The sequence below is a fragment of the Colletotrichum scovillei genome, assembly GCF_011075155.1.
Source record: "Colletotrichum scovillei strain TJNH1 chromosome Unknown Contig00001, whole genome shotgun sequence".
Taxonomy (NCBI): domain Eukaryota; kingdom Fungi; phylum Ascomycota; class Sordariomycetes; order Glomerellales; family Glomerellaceae; genus Colletotrichum; species Colletotrichum scovillei.
The window spans coordinates 2,013,633-2,038,611 of NW_023336259.1; the positions used below are offsets into that span (position 1 = coordinate 2,013,633).

At 52.6% G+C, this 24,979-nt stretch overlaps 7 protein-coding genes across 7 annotated transcripts; 5 read left to right on the forward strand and 2 right to left on the reverse strand.

The window, feature by feature from the left end:
• Positions 1–1,584: 1,584 nt before the first annotated feature.
• HER10_EVM0003444 (uncharacterized protein) lies at positions 1,585–9,201 on the reverse strand (the record flags this gene model as incomplete). The annotated part of the gene is made up of 4 exons (XM_035473119.1): positions 1,585–2,297; positions 3,029–7,982; positions 8,038–8,200; positions 9,179–9,201. 4 exons carry the CDS (start codon positions 9,199–9,201, stop codon positions 1,585–1,587), a joined length of 5,853 nt encoding a protein of 1,950 aa, XP_035338181.1.
• Positions 9,202–10,490: 1,289 nt separating this feature from the next.
• HER10_EVM0004537 (uncharacterized protein) lies at positions 10,491–11,542 on the forward strand (the record flags this gene model as incomplete). Its single annotated transcript, XM_035474179.1, has 5 exons — positions 10,491–10,713; positions 10,767–10,856; positions 10,961–11,091; positions 11,159–11,263; positions 11,339–11,542. 5 exons carry the CDS (start codon positions 10,491–10,493, stop codon positions 11,540–11,542), a joined length of 753 nt encoding a protein of 250 aa, XP_035338276.1.
• A 983-nt stretch (positions 11,543–12,525) lies between these two features.
• On the forward strand, positions 12,526–15,185 carry HER10_EVM0005894 (ABC transporter; the record flags this gene model as incomplete). The annotated part of the gene is made up of 3 exons (XM_035475496.1): positions 12,526–13,443; positions 13,618–14,460; positions 14,929–15,185. The coding sequence occupies exons 1-3, from the start codon at positions 12,537–12,539 to the stop codon at positions 15,183–15,185; spliced, it is 2,007 nt and encodes a 668-aa protein (XP_035338393.1). The 5' UTR covers positions 12,526–12,536.
• Positions 15,186–15,551: 366 nt separating this feature from the next.
• Positions 15,552–16,508, forward strand: HER10_EVM0013323 (ABC transporter family protein; the record flags this gene model as incomplete). Its single annotated transcript, XM_035482685.1, has 1 exon — positions 15,552–16,508. One exon carries the CDS (start codon positions 15,552–15,554, stop codon positions 16,506–16,508), a length of 957 nt encoding a protein of 318 aa, XP_035339096.1.
• A 328-nt stretch (positions 16,509–16,836) lies between these two features.
• HER10_EVM0010864 (rapamycin complex subunit LST8 target) lies at positions 16,837–18,382 on the forward strand. The gene is made up of 4 exons (XM_035480311.1): positions 16,837–17,019; positions 17,104–17,125; positions 17,201–17,696; positions 17,758–18,382. Exons 1-4 carry the CDS (start codon positions 16,998–17,000, stop codon positions 18,172–18,174), a joined length of 957 nt encoding a protein of 318 aa, XP_035338876.1. The 5' UTR covers positions 16,837–16,997; the 3' UTR covers positions 18,175–18,382.
• Positions 18,383–18,414: 32 nt separating this feature from the next.
• Positions 18,415–21,194, reverse strand: HER10_EVM0008822 (uncharacterized protein). Its single transcript, XM_035478331.1, has 6 exons — positions 20,932–21,194; positions 20,736–20,873; positions 20,570–20,680; positions 20,369–20,515; positions 19,942–20,315; positions 18,415–19,892 (listed from the first exon to the last, which is right to left on the reverse strand). The coding sequence occupies exons 1-6, from the start codon at positions 21,052–21,054 to the stop codon at positions 18,482–18,484; spliced, it is 2,304 nt and encodes a 767-aa protein (XP_035338690.1). The 5' UTR covers positions 21,055–21,194; the 3' UTR covers positions 18,415–18,481.
• Positions 21,195–21,396: 202 nt separating this feature from the next.
• Positions 21,397–24,843, forward strand: HER10_EVM0012375 (uncharacterized protein). Its single transcript, XM_035481771.1, has one exon. It carries the CDS (start codon positions 22,594–22,596, stop codon positions 24,637–24,639), a length of 2,046 nt encoding a protein of 681 aa, XP_035339001.1. The 5' UTR covers positions 21,397–22,593; the 3' UTR covers positions 24,640–24,843.
• Positions 24,844–24,979: the final 136 nt, after the last annotated feature.

The following is a 24,979-nucleotide window of genomic DNA, read 5'->3' on the forward strand; positions in this document are numbered from 1 at the left end:
TCTTTCCAACGACCCCTCTCTCATTCCCAGTCCTTACCCGTGGTGGCGTCGCTCACTGCAGGCAAACATCTTATCTCGGTGAGCGGAAGAACCAACAGGATCCTAGTCACCGCGGTCCTTTTGGCTCTTGGCTCCCATGCAATAGAGGAGACAGACGTAGAGAAGAAGATCATGACAGAGACATGGTCGAGAGACGGAGAGATGATAGATAGTGTAAGTCCGCAAAATCTAGGTCTGGATCGAGCTTCAATTGCGAAGCATCCTGCAGGTCTCAAAGTCAAGAAAAACGGAAAAGGAAGGGAAAAGCCCCTTTTCCCCGAGCCCCTCGACACTGTCTCATTGCGAACGAGACAACCAACGACTTTCTCCCGCTACGCATCTGCGCGCCTCCAATATATTTACAGCATGACTCGGCACAACCTACGGGATGTGAAGACGCGATAGGACCGGATCATCCAAGCGGCGAGACAATACGGAGCATGTCTCAACCTCAGCCCATGGACTCATACACTTTTCGGCTGTCAACTGCACAGAAACGTCGGCAGTGCACTGTCACCGCCAATGTAGCCTTATGGGAAATCTCGTGCGCATGCTCGTTCACTTCTTCACTGCCGTGTGTCACGAGAGAAAATACCCGTACAACCAACACTATTGATAAGTGTGTCGCTAGCCCTTGCTCGCCTTTCCGTCCAGCTAACATGGTTATGCTAGGGCAAGTGGGCGTAGGAGTTTGTGCGACTTCGAGACTCGTCACCAGCTGTTCCCTAGGCTGTAGCAGGAGAGCGTATCTTCCGTCTAATCTGCGAAAACGGCAAGTAAGCCAGGCGCCAGCTACAACAGGTGAAAGAGCACAGTACCTTATGCCAGGAAAGCCCTCATCCGGGAGCCCTGAGCCAGCCAAATACCCTGTTACAGGTAGGGGGCACAGCACCAAGTCGACAAGCAGTTCTGACAGGATAGTCGAAGATGGCCATGGCAAACCAATCATGGGCATAGCCACAGTGATGGTCACATCTGAAGCCGCAACTACGGCCGAGTGAAAACCAAGTGACAACAGTCGCCACTCCAAGAGAGTCCCGAGTCGTACAGATTCGTTGGTCTCGCGACTGGCTGGCACTGATGTATTACCGCTCCTTTGGTTCCATCTGATACTCCGACTGGATCTGCAAAGCATTGATGCAGGATTACTGGCATTCTCGAGGCCCGAGTCTACGCTTAGCTGTGCATCTCGGAATCGAAGTAGCCATCACAGATGTAGAAGACCGCGACGAGATATTCATGTTTCGAATGATGCGCTACCACGTGGTTCATTCATCAAGTACGACTGTTTCACCGTTTGAGAGGATTGGCTCCTCTTGGCTTTGAAGAAACTGAATGGAAGACATTGGGACTACTCAGGATCCCGAGGTCATCCAGTCACAGTTCCGCTACAAAAGACGTCGGTTCCTCAGGTACTACGTACCAAGACGGGAACCCGGCTCGGGTGCTGAGAATAAGTCACGGCGCGAGAAGAGACAAGTGGAAATGAATCAGTAGACGCGTGAGATGAGGACGAGAGCAAAGCCGGCATCCAACTTTTGAAGTCTATGGGCGTCGCAGGAACCAACACACGCTTAATCCAACCCCTGCAACGACCGCCACTCTCTCAGCCAGCTTGCGAAGCAACAACCTCTCGCCCGCGCGGTGACCCTGCTTCTCAAAAAAGTCTGCTCCTGAGTTCGTCCACGGATAGGGCGCCTCCGGCACCGGCAAGCCGAGAAAGTCACACAGCGGTACCCAACCATCCTTGGGCCCGGAGAAGACGAGCATCCTCCCCGGCGTCTCGCGCGTGATGGCCTCGATACGGGCATGGTGCTCGTCATAGGGCCTACGGCCCGGTACCGCCTCAGCCCACCCGCCGTACGCCGTGTCCATGATGAGCCGCAAGAACGGCCACCACGCGGCGCGGAAGGGGTCGAGCGGGTGCAGCAGGCGGAACACGAGGGAGCGGCGCAGCTTGAAGACCGTTTTCTCCATGGAGGCGCGCCACGGTTCGTAGTCGCGCTTGGAGACGATGATGCGGGCTTCTGGGTAGGCGGCGGCGAGGTCCTCGGCGAAGAGGAGGGCGTGCGGGCATTTCACGACGTCGTAGTCGCCCAGGAGCTTGTCGAATTCCGCGCGGCCGTAGGGTTTGCAGCGGTTGTGGTACTTTGCTTCGATGGCTTCCGTCCAGAGGGGGATTGACTCTTGCCAGGTTGGCCACATTGCTTGGAAGGAGAAGACTTTGAAGCCGAGTTGCTCGAGGGCGCTATTTAGTGCTGTTGGGTTGAGTTAGTAGAATAGCATGGTTTGGGTTTGTGGAAGTTGAGGGTGTTGCGATATGGGATGAACGTGTTTTTGATGGGATGACTTACATTCCGTGGCCGTCCGCGGCAGTCCGAGCAACAGTAGCTTCATGGGCCGTGTTCTCGTCTTAGTGACGGAGTCAATGAGGCGGGGCTTTTCTGATGCTTCCATTTTCGGTAATGACTTGTCATTCATGTCTTTACATTCGCGTGCCCTCTATTTGTTCTGAAGTATCTTGAAAGAGCTTCCCATCTCAGTTGAGGTGTTGCTTCTCACTCATGAGTCTTTATAAGTGAGCACAGCTGTCATGTACCGGGGCTCGCGGACTAGGCTTCCGTTATAGCAAGGGGAATGAACTCAAATCGGCACAGACTGAGCTGACTCGTAATTGCTCATCCAGGATTCCGGGTGGGAGATCTGGACGAGGGTGTGTCTCGAAGGTAGCCCACGCCCCTACTCCCCTGGTCCTCCTCTCTCGTTCCGTTATTGACCTCTCTCGGCGAATAAGCCATTCGAAGTGAAGGCCGAGAGAGTAACAAAAACTCTGGAAGACAGTATATCTTCAAAATAACGTATAATTGCTAACCCAAATTTTCCATGAAGTAAACCAAAGCTATGTATCTAAGTCTATAGATTGTTGAGCTGCCTAGAAAGAACTAGATTTCTTATCCTCTCACTTCCTATACCAAGGGCTCGCAGAAACATCTCAATGCCTCTGTAATGACATGCGCTAGGTCCTCGTTCACTTTTGGGATCATGATGTCAAAGTGTCCTCCCTCAACGACGTGCTGCCTCAGACGTGGCCCTGCCAACTCTCGCCATTCTTCTGTGAGCCAGGCTATAGATCTTTCCGGTCGTGATTCCTTCAACCACGCTTCATGATCACCGTTTACGGCATTGCCAAACGATCCGTTACTCAATTCCTGCGCTTTTTGCAAAATTTTAGTTGGGAACAGCGAAAAGTCGCCGTTTGACGACCAGACTAACTGCAATATCGCAGTGTCCTCCTTCTTGTCCTCGTAAAGGGGTGCAAGTTTGAAGGCGCTGTTCATGAGGATGAGATGTAGCATGTGGTTCTTCTGCCACTCAGCCATGCTTGACGAAGCATGACCTCCAGACCATCCAAAGAACCCTGTCGCCTCGAGATGCTCAACTGAGATCGCCTCAGGACCCAAGCACAGATTTGGCGTCAAGCGCGCATAAGACTCTATAACGAGAAGTCCCGAAACTTTGTGCCCCAATTGTATAATCTGTCTGGCACACTCGTATGCGAGGCGCCCTCCAATCGACCAGCCACCGAGCAGATACGGTCCCGTTGGTTGGATACGGAGAATCGCTGCGACGAATAGTGAACAGTATGTATCCATTGAGAGATCGGGTATGGCACTCGTGCCGTTGAATGGCGACTCGAGGCCATAGATCCTCGTGACGGTTTGTTGAGATAGACCCGGCGGAAGCCCTGCATACACATAGCTGCTTCCGGAGGCGTCTGGAAGGAGGAACAAGTTGTATTTGCAATGACTGGATCCTTGCAAGAGAGCAACTCTACTGGAAAGCTCAGCACTCGCAGAGTGAGCTGTTGTGTCTGATACCCGAGCGATATTCGCCATTGTGATGCTGGACTTCTCAGCAGCATCTTTAACTAGTCTGGGTTCGACATTTACGGGATCGATATCCGCGCAAAGCGAGATAACGTCGCTGATAGTTTGAGCTTCTAGCAAAGCTATCAATGGAATCTCAACGCCTAACTTGACGCGAATGGTATCTGATATGGTAGGGGCCACCAAGGAATCGACACCTAGGTCGGCAAGTGTGGTGTCTTGGCCAATCTCATCGGGTTCTGCGTGCGTCTCTTTGGCCAGTATTGAAATAAGTGTATGACTCAAGCTCGCTGGGCCTGAATCGACGACTGACTTATTTATGTCGAGTATCGCCCTCTGTGAAGGAGAAAAGGGAGTTGAATTTGACAACTTCGTCGTAGGCGAGATGACCTGATTGCTGGGCTCACCCCCGTTCATCCGTACTGTGGCTTCCTTGTAGCCTTTACCACTTTTGCTTTTGGTTTCCGGTCGTTGCTTCAGTTTGTGGAAGCGCATGCCACTAATAGCTGCCACCGGGCATATTTCATTCTCCTCGTCAAATACTGTGACGTTCATGATGACATCGGCAGACCCATCTGCTTCTCCGTGGACGTAACAAGCGTACATATTGTTGCTTCGCGGGCGCTGCCAGAAGTCGATAGCAGCACACTCGGTCAGAACATATACTGCTCCGGGATCAGCAGCGACATTCATGTTCACTGTGAAGCCAGCTGCCTGCATAGCACCGTCCAACCAGACCGGGTCGATGGTGTACTCTCGGTTTGCGTGCCCCGCCATTGATGTTGTTTGAAGCTTCGCGCAGGCTTCATAACCGAGAGGTGCTAGTGTGAGGTTCCGGAGAACATGGTAGTCTGAAGAATACTGCATGACAGACGTCCACATCTTGTAGATCATCTGCCCATTGAAGTGGTTGGCAGCGGTGTTGTTTTGCAGCTGACTTATACGAGAGACGGCCCGGATGAGTGTGCGAGTCGTGTGCTCGCCTCTCATACCATTGGTATCTTCCATCACTCGCAGGATGCAACTTGCGTGATGAGCCTGACGCTCGACACCGCTGAAAGTGACATCGAATTCTGGGGCTGCGGTCCGTTTCTGCAATGTTGTTTCAAGAGTCTGGATGGAATCGTGGACAGTATCAGTGTCTATCGTGATAGCCGCGATCAGGCGTAGTGATCTCAGCCCGATAGACTCGAGGCCAACCCGTTTGCCGATCCTTTCTAGCACAATAGCGAAGGCCATGTCAACCAGCACGCCTGCAGGGCATATGGCCTTGTCGCGAATTGCATGACCAATTATGAGGCTTCTCAGAGGCTCTTCTTGGAGATTTGTGATAATGGGTTTCTCGATCGTGTGTATGTCGTCTTCTAAGTTGAGTGAACATTCAGACATAGGTGTATCCAGTTGTGTTGAAAGTGAGGATGACGATAATGACGGTGATGATGAAGGGAGATGGCGGCTTTGTTTTAAAGGAATCCAGAAGTTCTTTAGATCAAAGCCGTAGGCTGGTAATTCTAGCAGACTTCCGCTCTGTTCCATCGAACCATGGTATCGGCTCCAGTCAATGTCAACCCCAGAATTGTACAGCCTAGTTATGCTGGAGGTGATAGCGTCAAGGCATGCCTGACTTCCGGTTCCTGTAGCTTCGAGAACCTCGGCCATGCTTTCTCGCCCGGTAGTGATGTTTGACGCAGTCATGTCTCTGCACATCGATGTTGGTGAAATCGTCAGGAATATGGTATTCCGACCAGGGCTGAGTGACATCGCAGACTCGACGGCGTCGGAAAATAGTACAGATTGGCGGGCGTGTTTGGCTAAATGCTCAGGCCAGGACGGGGAAGCATCAATCAGCGACCCTTTCACCGTCGACACAAAGTTGATCTGTGTTTGACTGGCAAAGGAAGCCTGTTCACCAACAGCGAGCAGATTCTCCAGAATCCCGTCCATCTGACCCGTATGGAATGCGTATGGTGTCTTGACCAAGGCATTTTTGATGCCATGTACCTTGAGACGGCTTTGCAACTGCAAGATACTGTCGAATGGCCCACCAACTACAGTCTGATCTCGTGAATTTCTGCATGAAACCTCGACTGCGTACTCTGCAAGGAACGGAGTGAGCCGTTCCTCTTCGGCCAATACAGCCAGCATCCGGTGGGTATCAGGCTGGCAAGACTTTTGCACCAAGCCTGCGCGTTTGCCCACAAGCCAAATGGCATCTGCAGCAGAGAGAATGCCGCATAAGTGCAGAGCTGCATACTCTCCCAGGCTATGTCCAAGTACAGTCGCGGGCGCAACGCCCCAGCTCTTCCACATCTTGCTGACGGCAAGCTCAAACACGATAAGTGCGACCTGTTCTAGCACGGTACTCGGAGAAGCTTGCGCTGCATGGGGGGTAATAAGGTATTGCAAGACTCCGGGAAAACCTAGGGATTCACTGAGTTGGTTGTAGTCGTCTAAAGCATCCCGAAACGCGCTGTTGCTGTCGTACAACGACTGGGCCGAACCAGCGATTTTCCCGCCCTGTCCGGAGAACACGAAGATAATGTGCGGCGCTTGTGGTGCATTTTGGAATTGAGGCGATGCTTCAATTGTGTCATCATGCAGAAGCTTGATAATCTCTGTCGTGTTTCTAGCCCTGTACGCGGAGCGGTATGGAAAGTGACTTCTTCGTTCACATGTGGTGTAAGACAAATCGTCAATCGCTGCAGAAGGCACCTTCTTGAAGAATTCAAGAAGTCTCATTTTGTTGGCTTGAAGCGCAGAACGGCTCTTGCCAGAAACCACAACGATGCGTTGCTGTGGCTCTGTTGTATGAATCTCTTCGCGTTTGGGCTGTTTACCGGTGGTTTTTGAGTGCTTCTTTGAGCCTTCCACAAGTATACTGGTGTTCCCGCCAGCTGCCCCGAAGCAGTTAAGTATGATGGCTGAATGGCATCGGCGTTGTTTAGAAGGCCTTTCGAGTGGCTTTAAGGGCTCAGATTTCGAGTTGATGACAATCTCCAGCTCTTTCAGCGGAGGGAAATTGTGATTTAGCTCTGTCCTGAGCCCGATATGCGGAGGAACTCGGTCATGACGAATCATGAGAAGCGTTTTTACCAAAGCTGATACACCGGCTGCGCCCTCGCTGTGTCCAATATTGGCCTTGATGCTGCCGATCAGTAGCTCACTGGATGGTTTACCTGGTGAGCCCCTGGGGCGGCGACGACGCGGCCCTCCAAGAACGGCGGCTACGGCTTCGATTTCTGCAAGATCACCTGCCTGGGTCCCGGATCCATGAAGCTCAACATAATCCACATCTTCAGGTTGCCTCAGAGACTCGCTCAGAACACGACGCAATAAGGACTTCTGAGCTTCTGCGGAAGGGCGAGTGATGGGATTCGTGTCCGTTGAATGATTCGTGACGATGCCCCTGATGACGCCATGAACCATGTCACCATCTCTTCGCGCATCGCTGAGACGCTTGAGGACGACGACAGCCACTGCCTCAGCCCGCGTATAGCCGTCCGCTGTAGCGTCGAAGGTTTTACAGGCTGTGTTGGAGGCTCCTAGAAATCCGCCGCAACGGAGACCCGCGTACATGCCGGCATCACCATGACCCGAGATGATGCTGGCTCCGCCAGCAATAGCCAAATTGCACTTGCGTCCTCGGAGAGACTGCACAGCAAGATCTAGAGCCATGGCACTGGAGGAGCAAGCCGTGTCCACTGAGACTGATGGGCCATCCCATCCAAAGAAGTGATTCAGGCGGCCGGGGCCGAAGGCGCGCAGACCTCCTGTCACGTAGTATGGATCGTCTTGCGCCATGTTATGTTCGCGCCAGTCATCCGTAGCCTGTCCAACAAATGTTCCCACGTGCCGTGTGTGGATATCCTTGTTATAGCCTGACATGTCCAAGGCCTCTTGCGTCGTGAGTAGCAACAGCCTCTGTGATGGGTCTGTCTGCAAAGCTGCTCTGCCCGACATGTTGAAGAACTTTCTGTCAAAGTGACCGGCTTGTTCGATGAAGCACCCAGTGGGCAAGATATTGCCATGGCTATCGGAGACCCTTTCACGTGGCATCTAGATAATCAATCAGCGAATAGCCCGGACAAGTGTTTATCATGATCCTACTCACTCGGCTCGAGGTATCACGACCATTACAAAGGACATCCCAGAGCTCTTCCGCACTTTCAGCCCCTGGAAAACGGCCAGAGTAGCCTGTGATTGCTATGAGATTTTCATTTCCCTCTTCATCGCTCTCCTCATCGTCGCTATGACTGTCACCGTGGTTGTGTTCACTAATGCTGTCGCCTGTCCGTTTGTGTTGAAGAAGGGCGGGACTAGAGATGGCACCAAGGCTAACCCCGGAACTCTTCAAGCGACGGGCAAAAGCACTCCATTGAGATGCTGGGCCAAAAGTGTATAAATCTGAAGAAGACTTGACCGGTTCTAGTTGATGAGCAATCTGTTTCGCCACACGTGCTGGACATGAAGGCCGCTGTAGAATGTCGCGGAGTACCTGCGGCAATATGGCCCGTAATGAGCTGCCCTTCACCATTTCCCCGGTGCTAGATGACAAGATAATGACATTAGACTGAATTGGCAAGTCGAGAAGCGGAGAGTCTCCTAAGATATCATCATAACTGGATCGGTTTCATGTTAGTAAGATATCCCCTCTTACATCGTAGTCATCTTAGGAGATGAGCCGCGTATCCTTACTTTGGTTCACGAAGGTGTTCTGCATGGTATGCAGCAAAGATCGGCAGGTCTTTCATTGGCATATTGCAGAAGTTCTTTAGGCGTAGTTGGCTTAGTGTTGATGGTGGGCCTGAGATGACAGACCACTCTTCCAGCTCATAGCTCACATACGCTCTCTTGTGAGCCGGAACCTTCTAAAGGCGCACTTTGTTAGCTTTACGTGATTCTCACCAATGCTTGCCACGGTGATGGGATTGAGATGATTTCGAAAGCTACTCCTGTTCCTCTTACTTCATATTCATGGCAATGCGCCATGGCGGCGACACAGTCGTGTCTTGGTAGCTGAACCGCAATAGCCCAGACCGAACCGGGATGATCTTCCAACTCCCAAGAGCGTTGAGTAGCAAATTTCGTTACACGCTTCACGATTCTCAATATCTCCAGGGTGATATCGACGAGGTGTCCCGTATCTCTTGCCGCCGCAACACTGCATGCGAGGATGAGCCCGATACATTCACCCACTAGTATCTTGGGACGAGTTTCATGAAGTATACTTGGGTCTTGTTGACACTTCCTACATATCATCGGGGAATACCCTCATCCGTCAGTTTTTGAAATTGGGATAGGCTTTGTTCTTTCAGAACATAAGTACAACTGACCAGATCATTGAGCCAAGCTGTGATATACAAGGCACAAGAGCAGATGACATCGGATCTGCCCGGTATGCAACATCTGAAGCGACCATTTCTGCCCACTCGAGCACATTATGTTGCTCGCCCGTCACATCGTTCAGCCACTGCGTTGAGAACCTGTGCAGATGTGTCGAGGAAGGTATGGCTCTCCTGCGCAGGCACCCCAGCGATTCGCTGTAAGTGTTGACACCCAGAGACTGGTCCCCGAAGTAGAGGATCGCATTAGGTGTTGAGCACATGGCTTGATAAGTACACAGGCACAGCTGCAGGTGATTCGGTCAACTTTGAAAATAGTCAATGTTGCAAAGCATGTTTGGGCATTGGCTAAGGAAGCTATAGCAGGTCGAAAAGTACACATATCATGGACAACTTCAGTCAGCTGTGCTTTCCTCAGTCTGGCCGCCATTGCCACGCCAGGAGGGTGTGCTTAGATCTCGGTCATTTCGCAAACAGAACATGTTTCCCGTGATGAAGCGGCGGTGTATCTTGATTGATCCCGTTCTGTAGTATCTCGGCTTCGGCCAGCTTGACTCCGTCGTTGAGCGTGCAACACGAAAGTTTGGATACCCTGGCTCGGTCTCGCATCCTTGATCACCCATGGAAGTTGTTGAGTTAAGGAAAGTTAAATTAGGGTCGGACCCGTACAGTCGGACCCGCGTATTCGGTATGGAGGGCTGCTATTCGTCTGAAATGACTCGTCAGGCGTTACAACGGCTTTATTAACTTTGACAAGCTGTCTAAATACTCGCGTCTCTGTGTAAACGAACGGACTGGAGCTGTCGGTGATCCATGCTACTCAGCAGTGTCAGCACGTCCGACTTCTAGGACTAGGGACGGGGGGGAGAGAGCTAGCGAACACTTCGCGTAGACTACTACTACATGATAATGCAGGTTTCTGAGATTTGTAGACGAAGCGTCATGGGGCAGAACTCTGTTAGAAAGTCGACAATTCGACTCCGCTGACCGACTGGGATTGATCTGCCCCAGAAGTCAGAATGAGAGCGACGGGTTGCATATATGGCACACTATTCCGATTATGTGGCTGACTTCGTCAAAATTCTCTCGGTCTCTTTTTCACCTTTGAGGTTTCGTCCATCAAGACGCCCGGTCTACAGACATGGTTTTCAACAACACCAAGACAGAATATTCGGAGGTGCACCAGAGTGACGAGGGGTCCGAAGGGGAAGGAACCTCAAGAATGCCGCCCCCGCCTGACCGCTTCACGCACTCTGCTTATCGCATGCTGATGGTATCGACCTTCTTGTGCTGTATTGTTTCTGTTGCAATTGGCTTCTTCTTGGGCACCTACGGCTTCAGCTTGGGTTCAAAGCAGACATCATGTGCCACGGAGCCGAAGAAGGTTGATTCTGCAACCGGGCTTGGCATGGCCACTATTGACGAGGCACCTTTCATCACCGATGGTATGTAATGAGCCAACTGATATAGGAATGAGAAGCTGACCAGAGTTGCGCAGTGCCACTCGTGCGAAAGAAGTTTGAGCACGACTCTTCTTACAACTTCACAGCCCCGGGGGCGAACCAGAAATGGCTCGATCTGATCTCATGTAAGTCCCATTCGATGCCGCCCACTTACTATTCAACTCTCAAGCGCGGCGTAATTCATGCTCATTATCATGCTACGTACCAGAACTGACTATAAGAAATGAAGTTGGCAAGCCTTTCGTAGCGCTGAATGACCCGTCCAAATATGGCCCCCCGGACTACTTCCACAAAGACGCTCTCCAACCCGAAGGTCTACAGCCCGTGGCCTGGAATGTTTTCCATCAGCTACATTGCTTGGTATGATTACACTTTAGAAGATTGCCTTGATATAACGTGCTGTCATAGCTCATATGCTTGTGAACAGGTTTGCTTCCGCACCACTTACATGAAGCTGGCTTTGGACCTGGACGGCGGCTACGATATTTGCACTCGCCAACATATTGAGCATTGCCTCGAAAGTCTTCGCCAGGTAAGATGATTGCTGAATTCTTGGGAAAGCCTCAACGGCCCATAAGATGACCTCATGCTGACGAGCTATACCCAGGCTACCATGTGTGCTGGAAACATGAACATGGAGCGATTTGAATTCATCCACTATCCAGGTCATGATGACTTTGTACCAAAGTTGGTCGGTCAGCACGAAATGCATACGTGTCGTGACTGGGACGCCATCAAGGGTGTTATCAAGAAGGTCAGGTCGGAGAACATTCCTGTGGACAAGTATGGCAAGCGCGTGCCGCAACCGTAACCTCGCCATACCTGCAAGATTGGCCTGCTGAACCCATCAAATTGGCATTCCAAGTACGATTCCTGTGAAATCACTGCACCGGTGTCAAAAATTGATTTCAGGAGAAGCCCTTTACAACTGAGGATGGGGCGGCGAGAAGGGCGTGACAGCTACTCGAGATACATGATGATCAGCGAGATCTATATGAAACTGACATTGTACTATTGTAACATGATCATTTATAGTAACTGCGTCATTGCAAAGTTTGGCATCCACTGAGATGGAAAGTTCCGCGTAATCTTGGCTTTCGCGTGTACATGATAACTAAAGGCCGTTCACCCTGGGCTTTGGATAACTGTTTCTCCGATTCTCGCTTGAATATCAACTGCCCGTTACGCGACTCAATCTGAGTATGAGCATGAGCATGTTACGATCCGTAATGTTCTCTCTTAATTCAGGAAAACCATTTTTGACATGACTAGAGGACATGATTCAAACATAATAGTCTTATTGAACCCTGACCCACGAACAAGGATTGAACATCGATGTCGACAGACCAGTCGATGCTTCAGCTTTCTTGCACAGGCATACTCGCCTGTCAGGGGAGCCTTCAAATAAGGTTCTTGTCACTTAGATGCCGCCGGGCCGACCGGTGAGATATCGATGGACTAACAAAGTATTTTATATTACTGTCAACCCCCGTCACAACTATCGTATACATAGTTTGCTTGGGTGATGCCACCCCGGCTCGGGTCTACACTGACCTCGCAGTGATTGCTAGACCCGAGCCCGACGCTATCGACACTTTGGTCTCTCCAGATTGAGTAATTGTCGCCAGCCCAAATGTTCAGATCCTTGGCTCCTGGCTGAGGAGAAACCATGAGCAAATCTCATCGCGTTTCTGTCGAACATTATTTGTGGATCTCCTTTACTCTTATGCTTCAGATCAATGAGTGAGTAGCTGGGCCGTATTGAGCTCGAACTCTCCGGTAGGATGCATTTGCCTCGATTCACAATGTGGTCCAGTTTCTGCTGGGTGATCAGCCTGATGCTATTCTCCTGGGCGCCGCCTCCGCCTCCTGGTACCAAGAAGCTAGATGGAGAAGATATCAGTGAATTTGACGATGCCGATGAGGGCCCCGTAGAAGTCGACAATGCTTTCAAGGGCGTGCTGTCGGACTGGAAGAAAGCAGAGCCCCTTGCTCGTGGGCTCTCTCGATGTTACTACGACACCCCAACGCATCCCCAAGCTCAAGGCCGTCGGCTCGCCATCAGCCTTCTAAAATGTCTCCGCGGTGGGCTTCTACTGGGAGGCTTTATCGAGCTGGCTGCTATGCTGACAGCCGCCCTCCCGCCCATTATCTTGCGTTGGCTTCTCGTAGCCTTACCAGAACCTACCAAAAACGTCAAAGTCTCAACAGCGGATGGGACTTTGCAAGATGAGCGGGAGAGCCACGACGCCCGGATGGCTCATAGTTACGCTCTTGTCGCAGCCATGGCACTCACACAGATGGCTGCTGGCATCCTCATCAACGCCTCGCGATACAGACTCGAAGGTGTTGGAGCCCAGGCAAAGGCTGCCCTCACGTACATCATCATGGACAAGGCCTTCCTGGCACCGCCCTCTTCAGCCGCAGTCGTCTCATCTCAAAGAGGCCAAGAATCAAAGAGAAGGGCAAAACAACAAATCTGGAGCTCCGGCGCCGTCTTCAATCTCGCATCCGTGGAAGCATCGCGCATAGAGGATTGTATCAGCGGTATCAACGCTATCTGGACTGTACCGGCTAGCTTTGTTCTCGCGATCCCCATGTTAGCCGCGAATGTAGACACTTCATCGCTAGGTGGCATGGTGGTCTTGCTCCTAGGCCTCCCCATCTTCGCCAATGTTGCTCTCCGCATCTGGGGCGAGCAAAAGGCTCTCAGCGGACTCTGCAGACGAAGAGCAGCCTGCACACAGCAAGTGATCCAAGGCATCCGCGGAATCAAACTCGCGGGGTGGGCTTCCCAGACCATGGTCCTAAACAAGTTGTGCGGGATGAGGGTGGTGGAGATGGTCACGGCAAGCCGATTATGGCACAACCGCGCGGTGCTCGAAGCGGCGTGCGCCCTATTGCCGACATTGGCCTCAATGGCGAGTCTCATCCTTTATGACACGCTCCACGAGGGCGTACCTGACCCAGCGAAGGCTTTCTCATCCTTTGCTCTGTTCTTAGCGCTCAAACCACATGTGAACCGCGCAGCACAGGCTGCAGTGCAGTTGCAGGACTTACTGGTGGGATGCCGCGCAATTGAGCAGTGGCTAGAGACGGAAGAGCCTGGGGAGACGATGGCGAAGTCCGCAGACTGGGCAGTTGACGTAGCTCAGAACACAGTGGTTTGCTGGCCAGCTACATCTGAAGATGGTGATTTCGTACTGTCTTTTGACACCAATATTCGGGTTGCGAAAGGTGAGCTAATAGCTGTCTGTGGCGCGCCTGAGTCTGGTAAATCATCTCTCCTACATGCAGTCGCAGGTCAAATGTGCCTTGATTCTGGCGCGTTAGATCTGGGCATCGGGTCAAAGGTGGCCATGGCTGGTCAGATACCATGGCTAAGGAGAGGGACGATCCGCAGCAATATCCTCTTCGACCAAAAGTTCGACGAGGTCAGATATTGGAAAGTGGTCAGCGCTTCGGCTCTCATGGGCGATACCGACAGAATGCCTCGCAGGGATCTCACAATTATTGGCTCTGGTGGCCAAGGTCTCTCAAGCGGCCAAGCTCAACGTGTCAGTCTGGCCCGAGCCATGTATTCGGATGCTGACATTGTACTCATTGACGACTGTCTCCGTAATCTTGACCCTGAAACCGGAAAGGCAGCGTTCGAAGGTGGCATTTGCAGCTTGTTGGAGAACAAAACGCGCCTCATCGCAACAAACCAGGCTTGGGTGGCCCGCCGATGTGACCGGGTGCTGTGGCTTGACAATGGACGTGCCAGCGAGCTGAGGTCTCTAGATAGACTTGAACAGCACTTACCATCCACCGGAACGCATGAGTCTCCTCAGACCAAGACGGCGCAACCGCTACCAGAACAGCCTTCATCGCATGCGGATGCGGTACAAGTAGCAGGCCCGACTACCACACGTGCCTCTGTTGTAACAGCACCACAAGCAGACACCAGAGTGCGAAAGTCCTTCGACTGGTACCTGGAACTCGTGGGTGGGCCAAGAGCAACGTCCACAGCAGCAGGCATTGTCTTTTGCTGGCAAGTGACCGCCGCCGGCCTAGTGATTTGGCTTTCACTGTGGACTTCTGATCGGTTGGGGCTGTCGGGTCTCACGTCAGTAGCAATTTTCGCTATGCTAGGATTTGGAGAGGCGATACTGGCGTATGTGCTGTGCCTGAACATCACCGGAAAGATGTTGCAAGCGAGCCATGGCTTGTGGGAGCGATCAGTGAGACGTGTGGTCGGATCACCCATGAAGTTCTTCCAAAACCGCTCCTTAGGAAGCATCATGGATCGCCTCTCCAAAGACGTAGATACGACCGATAGAGAGCTGATCGAGGCAACGCGTAATGCCACACTCCATCTGGCGCGCCTGCTGGGCGGAGTTGCCCTGATGCTGGCGATGCAGATCAACGTATGTACATTCCACGCGTTCATGAAAGATTTGTTCTCACGATGATTCCTCCAGCTTGTCGTCGTTGTAGTACCAGGCCTGGCTGCCGTCGTCGTTATGATGCGCCGTTACGCTCCTCGTTTGAAGACTGTTCGATCTCGCGAAGCTGAGTTACGATCCCGTGTAAACGCTGCATTCAGCGAGAGCGTGGACGGCGCTAGCTGCATCTCCGTTTACAAGGCCGAAACATCGGCTCGTTCTCTTCTTGTCCAACGGCTGAACGCTTGGAGCAGTATCCGCCTGCTTGCCGCCGCAAATCTACGCTGGCTTGAAGTGAGACTTGATGCTATTGTAGCCAGCACTATCGGGCTCACCGGTCTGCTTGTCGTGACTTCCTCAGCTTCGTTATCTCCATCCATCGTTGGCCTGATAATGAGTCAGGCTTTGGTACTACCGGCATCTCTACGACAAGGCATGAGGCTCTCTACGAGCGCCCTTCAGTCAATGGTTGCAGTTGACCGTCTTGCAGCTTATGCGACTAGTCTGCCTCGTGAGGGTGAGAATGAGCGTGCCTTGGAGTACCGCTTTTCTCTCGAGCAATCGTGGCCGAACTCCGGGGAGATAGTTGTTCGGAACGTGAGTGTCTCTCATCGTCAGGAATTCAGCCGGGAGACATCCTCTGCTTTGCAGCAAATGTCATTCAAGATCCCAGGCGGTATACATATTGCCGTTGTAGGTCCTACAGGTGGAGGTAAATCGACTCTTGTCGCCCTACTCCTTCGCCTACTCGATCCCACGATGGGCACGGTAACTCTGGATGGCATACCGATGATGGACATTCCACTACATGTCTTGCGGTCCCATCTCGTTGCAATCCCTCACGATGCCGTCTCGTTCCCCAATAGCACTGTCCGAGAGGCTGTCGATCCAAAGGGCAGCCATTCTCGTGAGGAAATCATTCGTATTCTCTCGGACTTGGAGAGGGTGGCCGGACTGCATAGTCAGGCACCTCTCGCACTCGACGAACCTGTTGATGAGCAGGTCGCTCAAGGGACAGGGAGGGCACAGTTGATAGCCTTGGCATCCATGATACTTCAAAACCCACGGGTATGCGTACTAGATGAGACACTCGGAGGACTAAGCGTCCAAGCGGATGTTGAAGTTACGAAGATGGTAAAAGAGGCACTGAGAGGCAGCACCATGATCGCCGTCACGCATCGCATGGAGGCTGCTATGCTTTTTGAGCGAGTACTTGTCCTTGATCAAGGCAGGATACAGGCTTATGGAGACCTGATGGATGTGTGGAATAAGAGTGAGTTTTTTAGGAAGGCATGTGATAGAGACGGAGTCACACTCGAGAAGATCAGGGGAGTTAGGATAGAAAATTAGGTGACAATAGTGATGGCCACCAGTCGACGATGTCAGACAAGAAGTCCTCGTTTTTTCAAGTATAGGAAGGTCATGTGCCACTTCAATCCATATGGCAAGGTACTTGATTTGCCTTTTAAGTATCGACCGCAAAAGTAAAGAAGCTGGGTGTCTACCTGTTCAGAAGCGTGCCTGTGTGGTGGTAATTAGTAGTCTGAGTGACAGGCTCCGAAGTAATCCCGACACCAGCCACACCTCGGTGAGACCCCAGGCGCCCCCGGACCTGTAGTGGGGCCGCATTGTTAGGAATGTGAGCCGAAGCTCCAGTCGAGAGTCCAACCCAGCCGACTACATCGTGGAGGGGCTGCATCCTTCTGCTGGCGACTCTGCGCGCGCAAATACACCTCCCGATTTTTTGAGGCGCCTTCCTCGATATTCGACCAACATCTTCCTTACACACATACATCATAACATGCGATAACTGAGGCCAAAGGCTTCATCACAGTCACCATGTCTGTGATTCTTTGCACAGGTGAGTGCTCTTGAGCCTCGAGGGATCTTTACCTCTTTCTCTTGGTCGACAAAGCCATTGGATTTGTCGCTAACCTTGTCCAAGCGGGTTACGACCACACAATCAGGTACGAAACGATTTGAAACTCGATGCCGACCGCTGAATAATTGGGTGTCTTTGACTGACACACCCCCGAATGCAGGTTCTGGGAGGCCCTTTCGGGCATTTGCTCCCGTACGATCCAGCACCCAGACTCCCAGGTCAATCGCCTCTGCATCTCTCCCGACAAGCGCTTCCTTGCCGCCGCAGGCCACCACACGGTCAAACTATACGATATCAAGTCGACGAACCCGAACCCGCTGCTTACCTTCGAGGGCCACACTGGCAATATCACCGGCGTCGCCTTCCACTGCGAAGGCAAGTGGATGGTGACCAGCTCCGAGGATGGCACCGTCAAGATTTGGGAGACACGCAGTGGCCAAGTCCAGCGCTCCTACAACCACGGCTGTCCCGCCAACGACGTCGTGATCCATCCCAACCAGGGCGAAATCATCAGTTGCGATCGCCAGGGCAGCGTCCGTGTCTGGGACCTTGCTGAGAACAACTGCTCCCACCAGCTGATTCCCGAGGAGGACGTCTCGGTCTCGAGCGTCACGGTCGCCAGCGACGGCTCACTGCTTTGCGCTGCGAATAATGGCGTAAGCTTCTCCCGATTACCTATAGATACGAAGTGCGACACCCGTACTGACGAGTAAATAGGGCAACGTATTCGTGTGGCAGCTGCTCCAGGCCTACGACCGAACCCAGCTCCTTCCGGTAACCCACTTCAACGCGCACAAGGAGTACATCACGCGCATTCTCCTCTCGCCCGACGTCAAGAAGCTCGCAACTTGCAGCGCCGATCACACCGCCCGCATCTGGGAGGTCAAGGACCTTGAGCCTGCCCCCGACCAGGAGCCTAAGCCGTTCCCGCTGGAGGCCACCCTCACGGGCCACCAGCGCTGGGTCTGGGACTGCGCGTTCAGCGCCGATTCCGCCTATTTGGTGACGGCCTGTTCCGACCACTATGCCCGGCTCTGGGAGCTTCACAGCCAGCAGATCATTCGCCAGTACAATGGTCACCACAGAGGCGCCGTCTGTGTCGCCCTCAACGACTACTCCGAGTCTGCTAGATAACGATTTTGGGAGGGGTTTACTGGGAAGGACACGTCTGCGTTGGTTGGTTCATTGGTCTACAAAAGGCTTTTTCTTCAATCATGGCTTGTAACTTTTCTTCATTATGACTTTTGGGGATTGGGTTGGCGGGGCGTCCGGGACAGTCCTTTGTATCGCATTCACAGATGAGGCTGCGGCCGTCTGCATTACAAATTCTCAATTGGCAGGCTTTACTGCTACATGAACATTACTTGCAACATCGTGGTATCCCGCACCCCTTAACGCCGTAAATGCTGCAAACTTTGTCTCGTCTTGCTGCGATTATCACCTACCATCCATCTCCCCAGCCTTCATCGTCATCGTCGTCCTTCGGCTTCATGTCGATCTTCTTCGCTACTACAGGCTTAGCAGCCGGCTTCGACACCAGAGGCTTCTTCGCTGCTGTTGTTGACGACTTTGAGAGGCCCTTTGGCAGCGGCTTGCTTCCTCCGGTCTTCTTCTGGGATTGCGCCGCCAGCCAGCCAGCGAAATCTGGCTCTGCACCGTCGTCGAATGGAGTTGCGCTGGCCGTAGTTGCCTTCTTAGCCGACGAGCTGCTGTTGGCGGTTGGCTCTCCCCAACTGTCATCGTCTCCCAGATCGCCCCAAGCGTCTCCGCCGTCGTCCGCAGGTTCCGGGTTGAAGGCGTCTGCCACGACCGACGACGGCGTTCGCGACATTGGCGGGGGGGACTTGACCGCCTGGCGATGCAGAGCCGAGGCCGAGGAGGTGGTCGGCCTCTTCGCGTCGGGGCCTGGCGATGGGGTCGGCTTGGGAGATGCAGCGCCTGAGCCGTTAGAGGTTTGCATCTCACCGTTCGCAGTCGAAATCTTGTTGGTGAAAGAGGAGATGGCCCATCCGGCCCAGGATGCTGCCGAGGCCTCGTTGGGTTGGGGAGTGCTCATGCGAGGTCCGCCGGCGCCTTCTGCAGCCTGAGGAGGCAGAGCGGTTTCTGGCATGTTGGAGGCGGCCTTCCTGACCTGCTTCAGGTAAACGTCCATGGTCTTGCTCGCCTGGTCACGGATCACCTTCTCCTTGTCAATCAGCAATGGGCAGACCGCGGGCATTATCCTCAAAGCCACATCCTCATCGGAGAAGCAATCCCCTGTGACGCCGAGGGCCATCAGCGAGGCATTTCGGGCATGCACAAATGGGTCACGCAGGGACCTGGTGAAGGCAGCGATGAGCACCTTGGCTCTCGAAGATGTTCCAAGGTTTTTGGCAATCTTGCCCAGACAAATTGTGGTGTTTGTTCGAATGCCCGGTTGTTCATCGTTTGCCGCCTTGGCGAGGTACTTGAGCAGCTCTCCGTTGATGGTGCGATCAGACAACTTCCCAATAATGACTAAAACCGACTTCAAAGTCTGTTCTCGGACAACTGGCGCCACGTCTGTGAAGCCAGTGACGAGCTGTGGGAAGATCTTGTCGTTGACCACTTTTTGTGTTAACCGATCGATCATCAAGGGCAGGCTATCGAGAAGGCAGACGCGGATCGCTCGATCGGGGTTGGCGAATAACCGGATTACGACGGGTGTGATTTTTGAGTCAAAATCCTCGTTCGAAAGCTTGGCTGCAATTTTCATTACGACACTGAAGGCCTTCGGGCCGCCGCCGCCAAACTCAACTGACTTTATGAGCTCCGGGAGAATCTTCATCTTGAAGAAGTCTTCGGGGAAGTCGTCCGTCAGTTGATCAAGATCACTGTATGGGTCAGTCACATGCTCGACACACTCGACATCAAAGGACCTACTCGAGGAATGCCTCTCTCTCACTCTCGGTCTTCACACCGAGATTCTCGATTCCTTCTGTCAGTTTGATCAAGGGGCTGTCGAAAAAAGATCCACTCCGTTGACCTTGTTCTAGGAAATGGCCAACGCTAACACGCGCCTTAGGGTTTGGGTTGACGAGACGCTTGTAACTTTGTTGCATGGTCGGAGGAATGCTCTTCGTCTGCCCGGCTTGATCAGAGCCCATGAAGTCGCCGTTGAAGACTTCGAATATCATACATCCGAAACCAAATGAGTCCACTGCGGAATGCGGGCTCTTCTTGATGGCATCCCAACCACCACGAGCAAGCTCAGGCGGCGCATATCGCCCTGAATCTGGGACCAAGCTACCGTATGTCTAAGCCTCGATGTCAGTAAACGTGTTGTCCAAGATCAGGAAGGAATACCTACGTAGATCACTGCTTCGTCGTCTTTCACGTTGCTCAGAACCTCAAACCCGCTCATCTTCCACTCCCCACTCTCAGATGTGTACACAGAGCCAACCCTTAGGTTGCCGTGTATTGATGAAGCCTCATCATTGATAAATTTGATGGTGCGCTAAGGGGCGATTAGTCTCTCCCCCCACTCAACCATATTATTATTCCAACATACCGCAACGCTGCTCAATCCCCATTTTATCGTTTCTGGTGTAAGGCTCTTTCTCTTCACATGCCATCGTAGAGGCACAACTCGCTCGGTCGCAATGTAGATGTATGTATCGGTCTGTATAGTCTTGTGAGACAAAGCTCCGTGTAAGGTAGTCAAGGGCCACTCTTACCTCCACGGTATCCAACACCTTGATGACGCCTGGGTGTCGTAAGGTCCTCAGCTTTCGCAGTGCGTTCTTCGCCAGGGGTAGTCGAGACTTGTTGGCGGCAACATCAAAGGAGAAAATACTGCAGTTGGAACCGTCTTCCTGTCAAGGGGCGTTAGATGTTGGGCTATCGATTGCGTCGTCGGGTAGCTAGACATACTCGCTTGGTGCCATTGTTCAACGTCCATATGGACTCGTCGATGTCCACCTTGTCGCCAAAGCTATAGGGAAACGGTGGCCCCTGTGCAATGGCAGAGGCCACTGCTGATTTGAGGAAATTCATCTTTCTTTGCCAAATCCGAGGGCGTATTCAGGAAGCCAAGATCTGGTCAATCGGCAACTGTTGGTCCCAAAATTGTAGATTTGGCGGAAGGGGCAACGCACGCGCTGCGAGTGCTGAGGTTGGCAGGGAGCTTCGGGCAACTTGGCGACAAGATAGTGGACCGTTGACACTGGAACAGGGGACCACGGGCAGCAGCTCATGCCTGAAGATCCCCGCGCTAGGCTATTTTGGATGGAGGGGTGATACGGGTGACAAATGATCCGTTCGCCGATGTTTTGGGTGGGCCCGGATGCAAATCGACGGTGCCCCGTCAAGGTCGTTCCGTCTGTTAACGAAGCTAGGCAAGGATTACCCCGAGGCTCTCCAGTGAATTCAAGCAAGCGACCTTCATCAACCTCCACTGAACGCAACGCGAGGCGAGAGCCTCAGCAACCCGACCAGCCTTGCGACTCGACAAAAGCTTGGTTTACCCTGAGCATTCGCGCAGCTACGAAGAGAAACTTGATCACAACTCTGCGCTCACAACAAGACTCAATCATTTTCACTTGACTTCAACCCGGTCCCAAAGCTATTCTTCTTCCTAACCCATGCCAAAGTGTCGTGCGTTGGCGGCCGAAGGCGCGACTCTGAGGGAGCAGGCGGTTCTCCAACGGGTAAGTGCGATTTTGCTTCTCTAGACCTTTCATATCCTTCCCCAACCCCCAACACACATTTCTTACGCGCAGTGATGACTACTGGTAAAAGGTCCGATCGAAAAGGATTCTTCTGGGTTTGTTGTCTCATCTTGTTACCGTTCAATGGCCGTTCTTGATGAATGAGCCACGTCCTCATCCTTGCAAGGCTTTCGCCAAGCGAAAAGCATACGCGACGAACGGAGCTGCTTAAAGAATGCAGTGTACCAATCCAGGATCGAGAAACGACATAAACATGACCTCATTTTGGAGTTCTGCTACTAGTTACCCAAACGGAGTAGGACCAAAGGCTCAGGAAGACAAGTAAAATGGTTCAAGATGAGACTACGAACCCGCTGCGGTCCCCAATATGAAGACCAAAAAGACTGAAAAGACCTGAGCGCACACTTTATTTCTACAACTGTCATCATTTGGCTCCAACTCGTTTTGCAGGACATTCCGGGTCCCGTCTAACGTCAGGTTGAACTTTAAGCTAACCTTACTTCAGTAGAACCCCCCTGTCGTGCACCTCTGGCCACCTAATCTCCAAGTCCCAGACCATGAAGACTAAGGAACCCATCCTCACTGTGTACTTCTTGCTCGACACGTTGTTCTGAATTCGAATTGGGACGCACTACTCAGCTGAACTTTTGCCAACGGTTCTCTGAGACACTCAAATATCCAATCTTATCAACGTATCTTCGTTGCCTTCAGCACTTGGGCAACGGCCTTTCGTCCTTCAGAGCAGGTCTGGCTAGGCAACAAGGCTTCTGAGACTCACTAACCCCGACTCTGCGTCCGTGGAAACCCATCTTTCAGCAAGTTGATACCATCGAGACATCTTCATGAAGAACCAGGCCCCTAGGAGATGGAGTCCCTTGGTCAGCAGTCTACAAAACGGTGTGCGGAAGACGGGTGCGATTCCAATGCTCTTAATGGGATTCTTTGCCTACGCCATCAAGCAGAAAGGAGGATTGCTCGAGCCAGTGCTGCGCATCTTGCTACCGGCTCATCTGGACGCGCGCCCTCAAGGCCCTCAGTGGTGCAGAACCCATCGCAGAACATTGGGCGAGCTAGGCATGACGACCAGTCGAGAAGCAGCCAGTCCCATTCGCGTGGCACGGATTTTCGAGACGAACCAGTACACGCTTCTCAGGGCGCCTATGCCACTGTCAGAAGGACGAATCTGCCGCCAGATCTCATGGGAAAACTGGCAATGACAGCCAGAAAGACAGCTAGCGCAAAAGCTCCCCCCAAGAAGCGCATGGAAGAAGAGACTCATCCAAGGTTCCACACTACTTCTGCGCAAACTCACACTCCTGAGTCTGTCTCACCAACTAACCACGAAACTCTCCCTCCTGGCACGTTCAATCCCTTTCGGCCACTTCTTAATCAAGTGCATTCGCCATCACAAGACCAGACGAAGCGATTATCTGGCAGTACCGATCCAAACCAGCGCGTATCGCAGACGTCTGCAGTCGTCGAACAGGTGCAACCCAGGGGAAAGAAGACGTGGGGATACAACTCGGCACGGGCTTCTTCAGGGGGATATCGACCCGGTCAAAGCTCTCGAGCATCTCAAGAGTCCGTGACGATGCCGGGCACTAAGAATGCATCGCATGCCACTCGCGATTCGAGCACCCGGCCGGATACTGAAAGCCACAGAAGTCAACTTGGAGGAAGGACTTCCATTGCACCATCGACATCTACGCTATCTGGAAACAGAAGCTTCGATTCGCTGCCTCACGTCAGTACTAAGAGTCTGCCGCCAATGCATGTGAAATCAGCGCCATCGGCATCACGATCAGCTTCCACAAGCAGATTCACGTCTTCGGCCGGCAAGCGGAGAAGGCTTGACAGTACTGACACAACATCCGAGTCATCGTCGTCATTCAGCTCTTCTGATGGTGATCTTGATGACGATGATGACGAGATTGATGACAGGGCTCCAGAACAGGCAAAGGTAGTCATTGGGCATCCCCGTTCGTCCACTTACCTCGGAGCCACAGCAACTTTGGATACTTCACAATCCACATCTTCTTTGGGACTTCCTGGTGCCAATCTCGAGGCGTCACGTCCACGTTCTTCGACAAATGAGGATGCCACTCGCCTGGGTGCCGTGTTTAGGCCCATTGTGCTCAGCTCTTCCTCTGACGAGGACGAAGATGGTAGACGGGAGAGAGGTGGGAGAATACGGCAGCCAAAACTTGCCAACGGGCAGAGTCGTAATCACGTCCTTTTGCCGAATGGCACACTTCGACAAGGCTCGACACGAGGGAGGGCCGACCAGCAGAATCGCAACCAACAGGATCTGAAGTCCAGTTTCTCTCGCAAAACGAAGAAACTGACCTGCGAACAGCGTCGACTCCAGCTTTGCGCTGACTTTGAATTCACCAAGTTCGACGCCATGATATATAGCCAGCCCGACGCCACGAGACCTCCTCTGGGGGTGTATACTCTGGCTGCGCCAATAGAGACCTCGAAAGGAGCCTCGACACCTGGTGCAGATGATGGCCGCTTCCATATGAAGCTTGACCCTCGCATCCATTGGCCGCATAATCGCAGCGACCAGTGGTACAAGTCGAAGATGGAGGAAATCAAAGCCCGAGGTGGCCGTAAGGCAAACTTCGGCAAAGCAGCTAAGCGCATGCGACAGCAGCGTTTGGCAGAAGAGCGCCAGGAAGAGGAAGATAAGTTGGCCGTCGCGAGGGGCGAGCCACGGCCTTGGTCGCACCATAGACACATGGACTTCGGCGATGTCCCTGAAGAGGAGTTGCCAATCTATGTCCGCAGGAATGAGGAGTGGGTGCGGGGAGCGGCCTGGATGCGCAAGATCCATGAAGAGAGTCGGCAGAGGGATGCTCGTCGTGCCGCTGAGCTCTTCAAGGAGCATCTCGCCTCAAATGGTCGGTGACCTGAAGTACGATGATCAGTGCAGCCGATTAAGGGCTGCAAGTCTGTGTCACTCTCATCTTTACGAGGCATGGGAACAGCGACAACGGGACTGGGAATGCTCAGCATGGAGTTTGGTCTGCTTTTCGTTTCCTTATCCTATTTCATATCGATGATACCTTGATCTCGCCGTAGCCCGGCTAGGTCTACACGCATAATTTCGGAGTTGTCAGGAATGGTATGTGGGAAACATACCTCCTAGGCCGTTGCGAACTTACCTTGAGGCGGGATTGTCTGGTCTTTCCGCCATGATTATAGCAGTTGTTAATCATGGCCTGAGTAGTACATAGACCACCTACGAA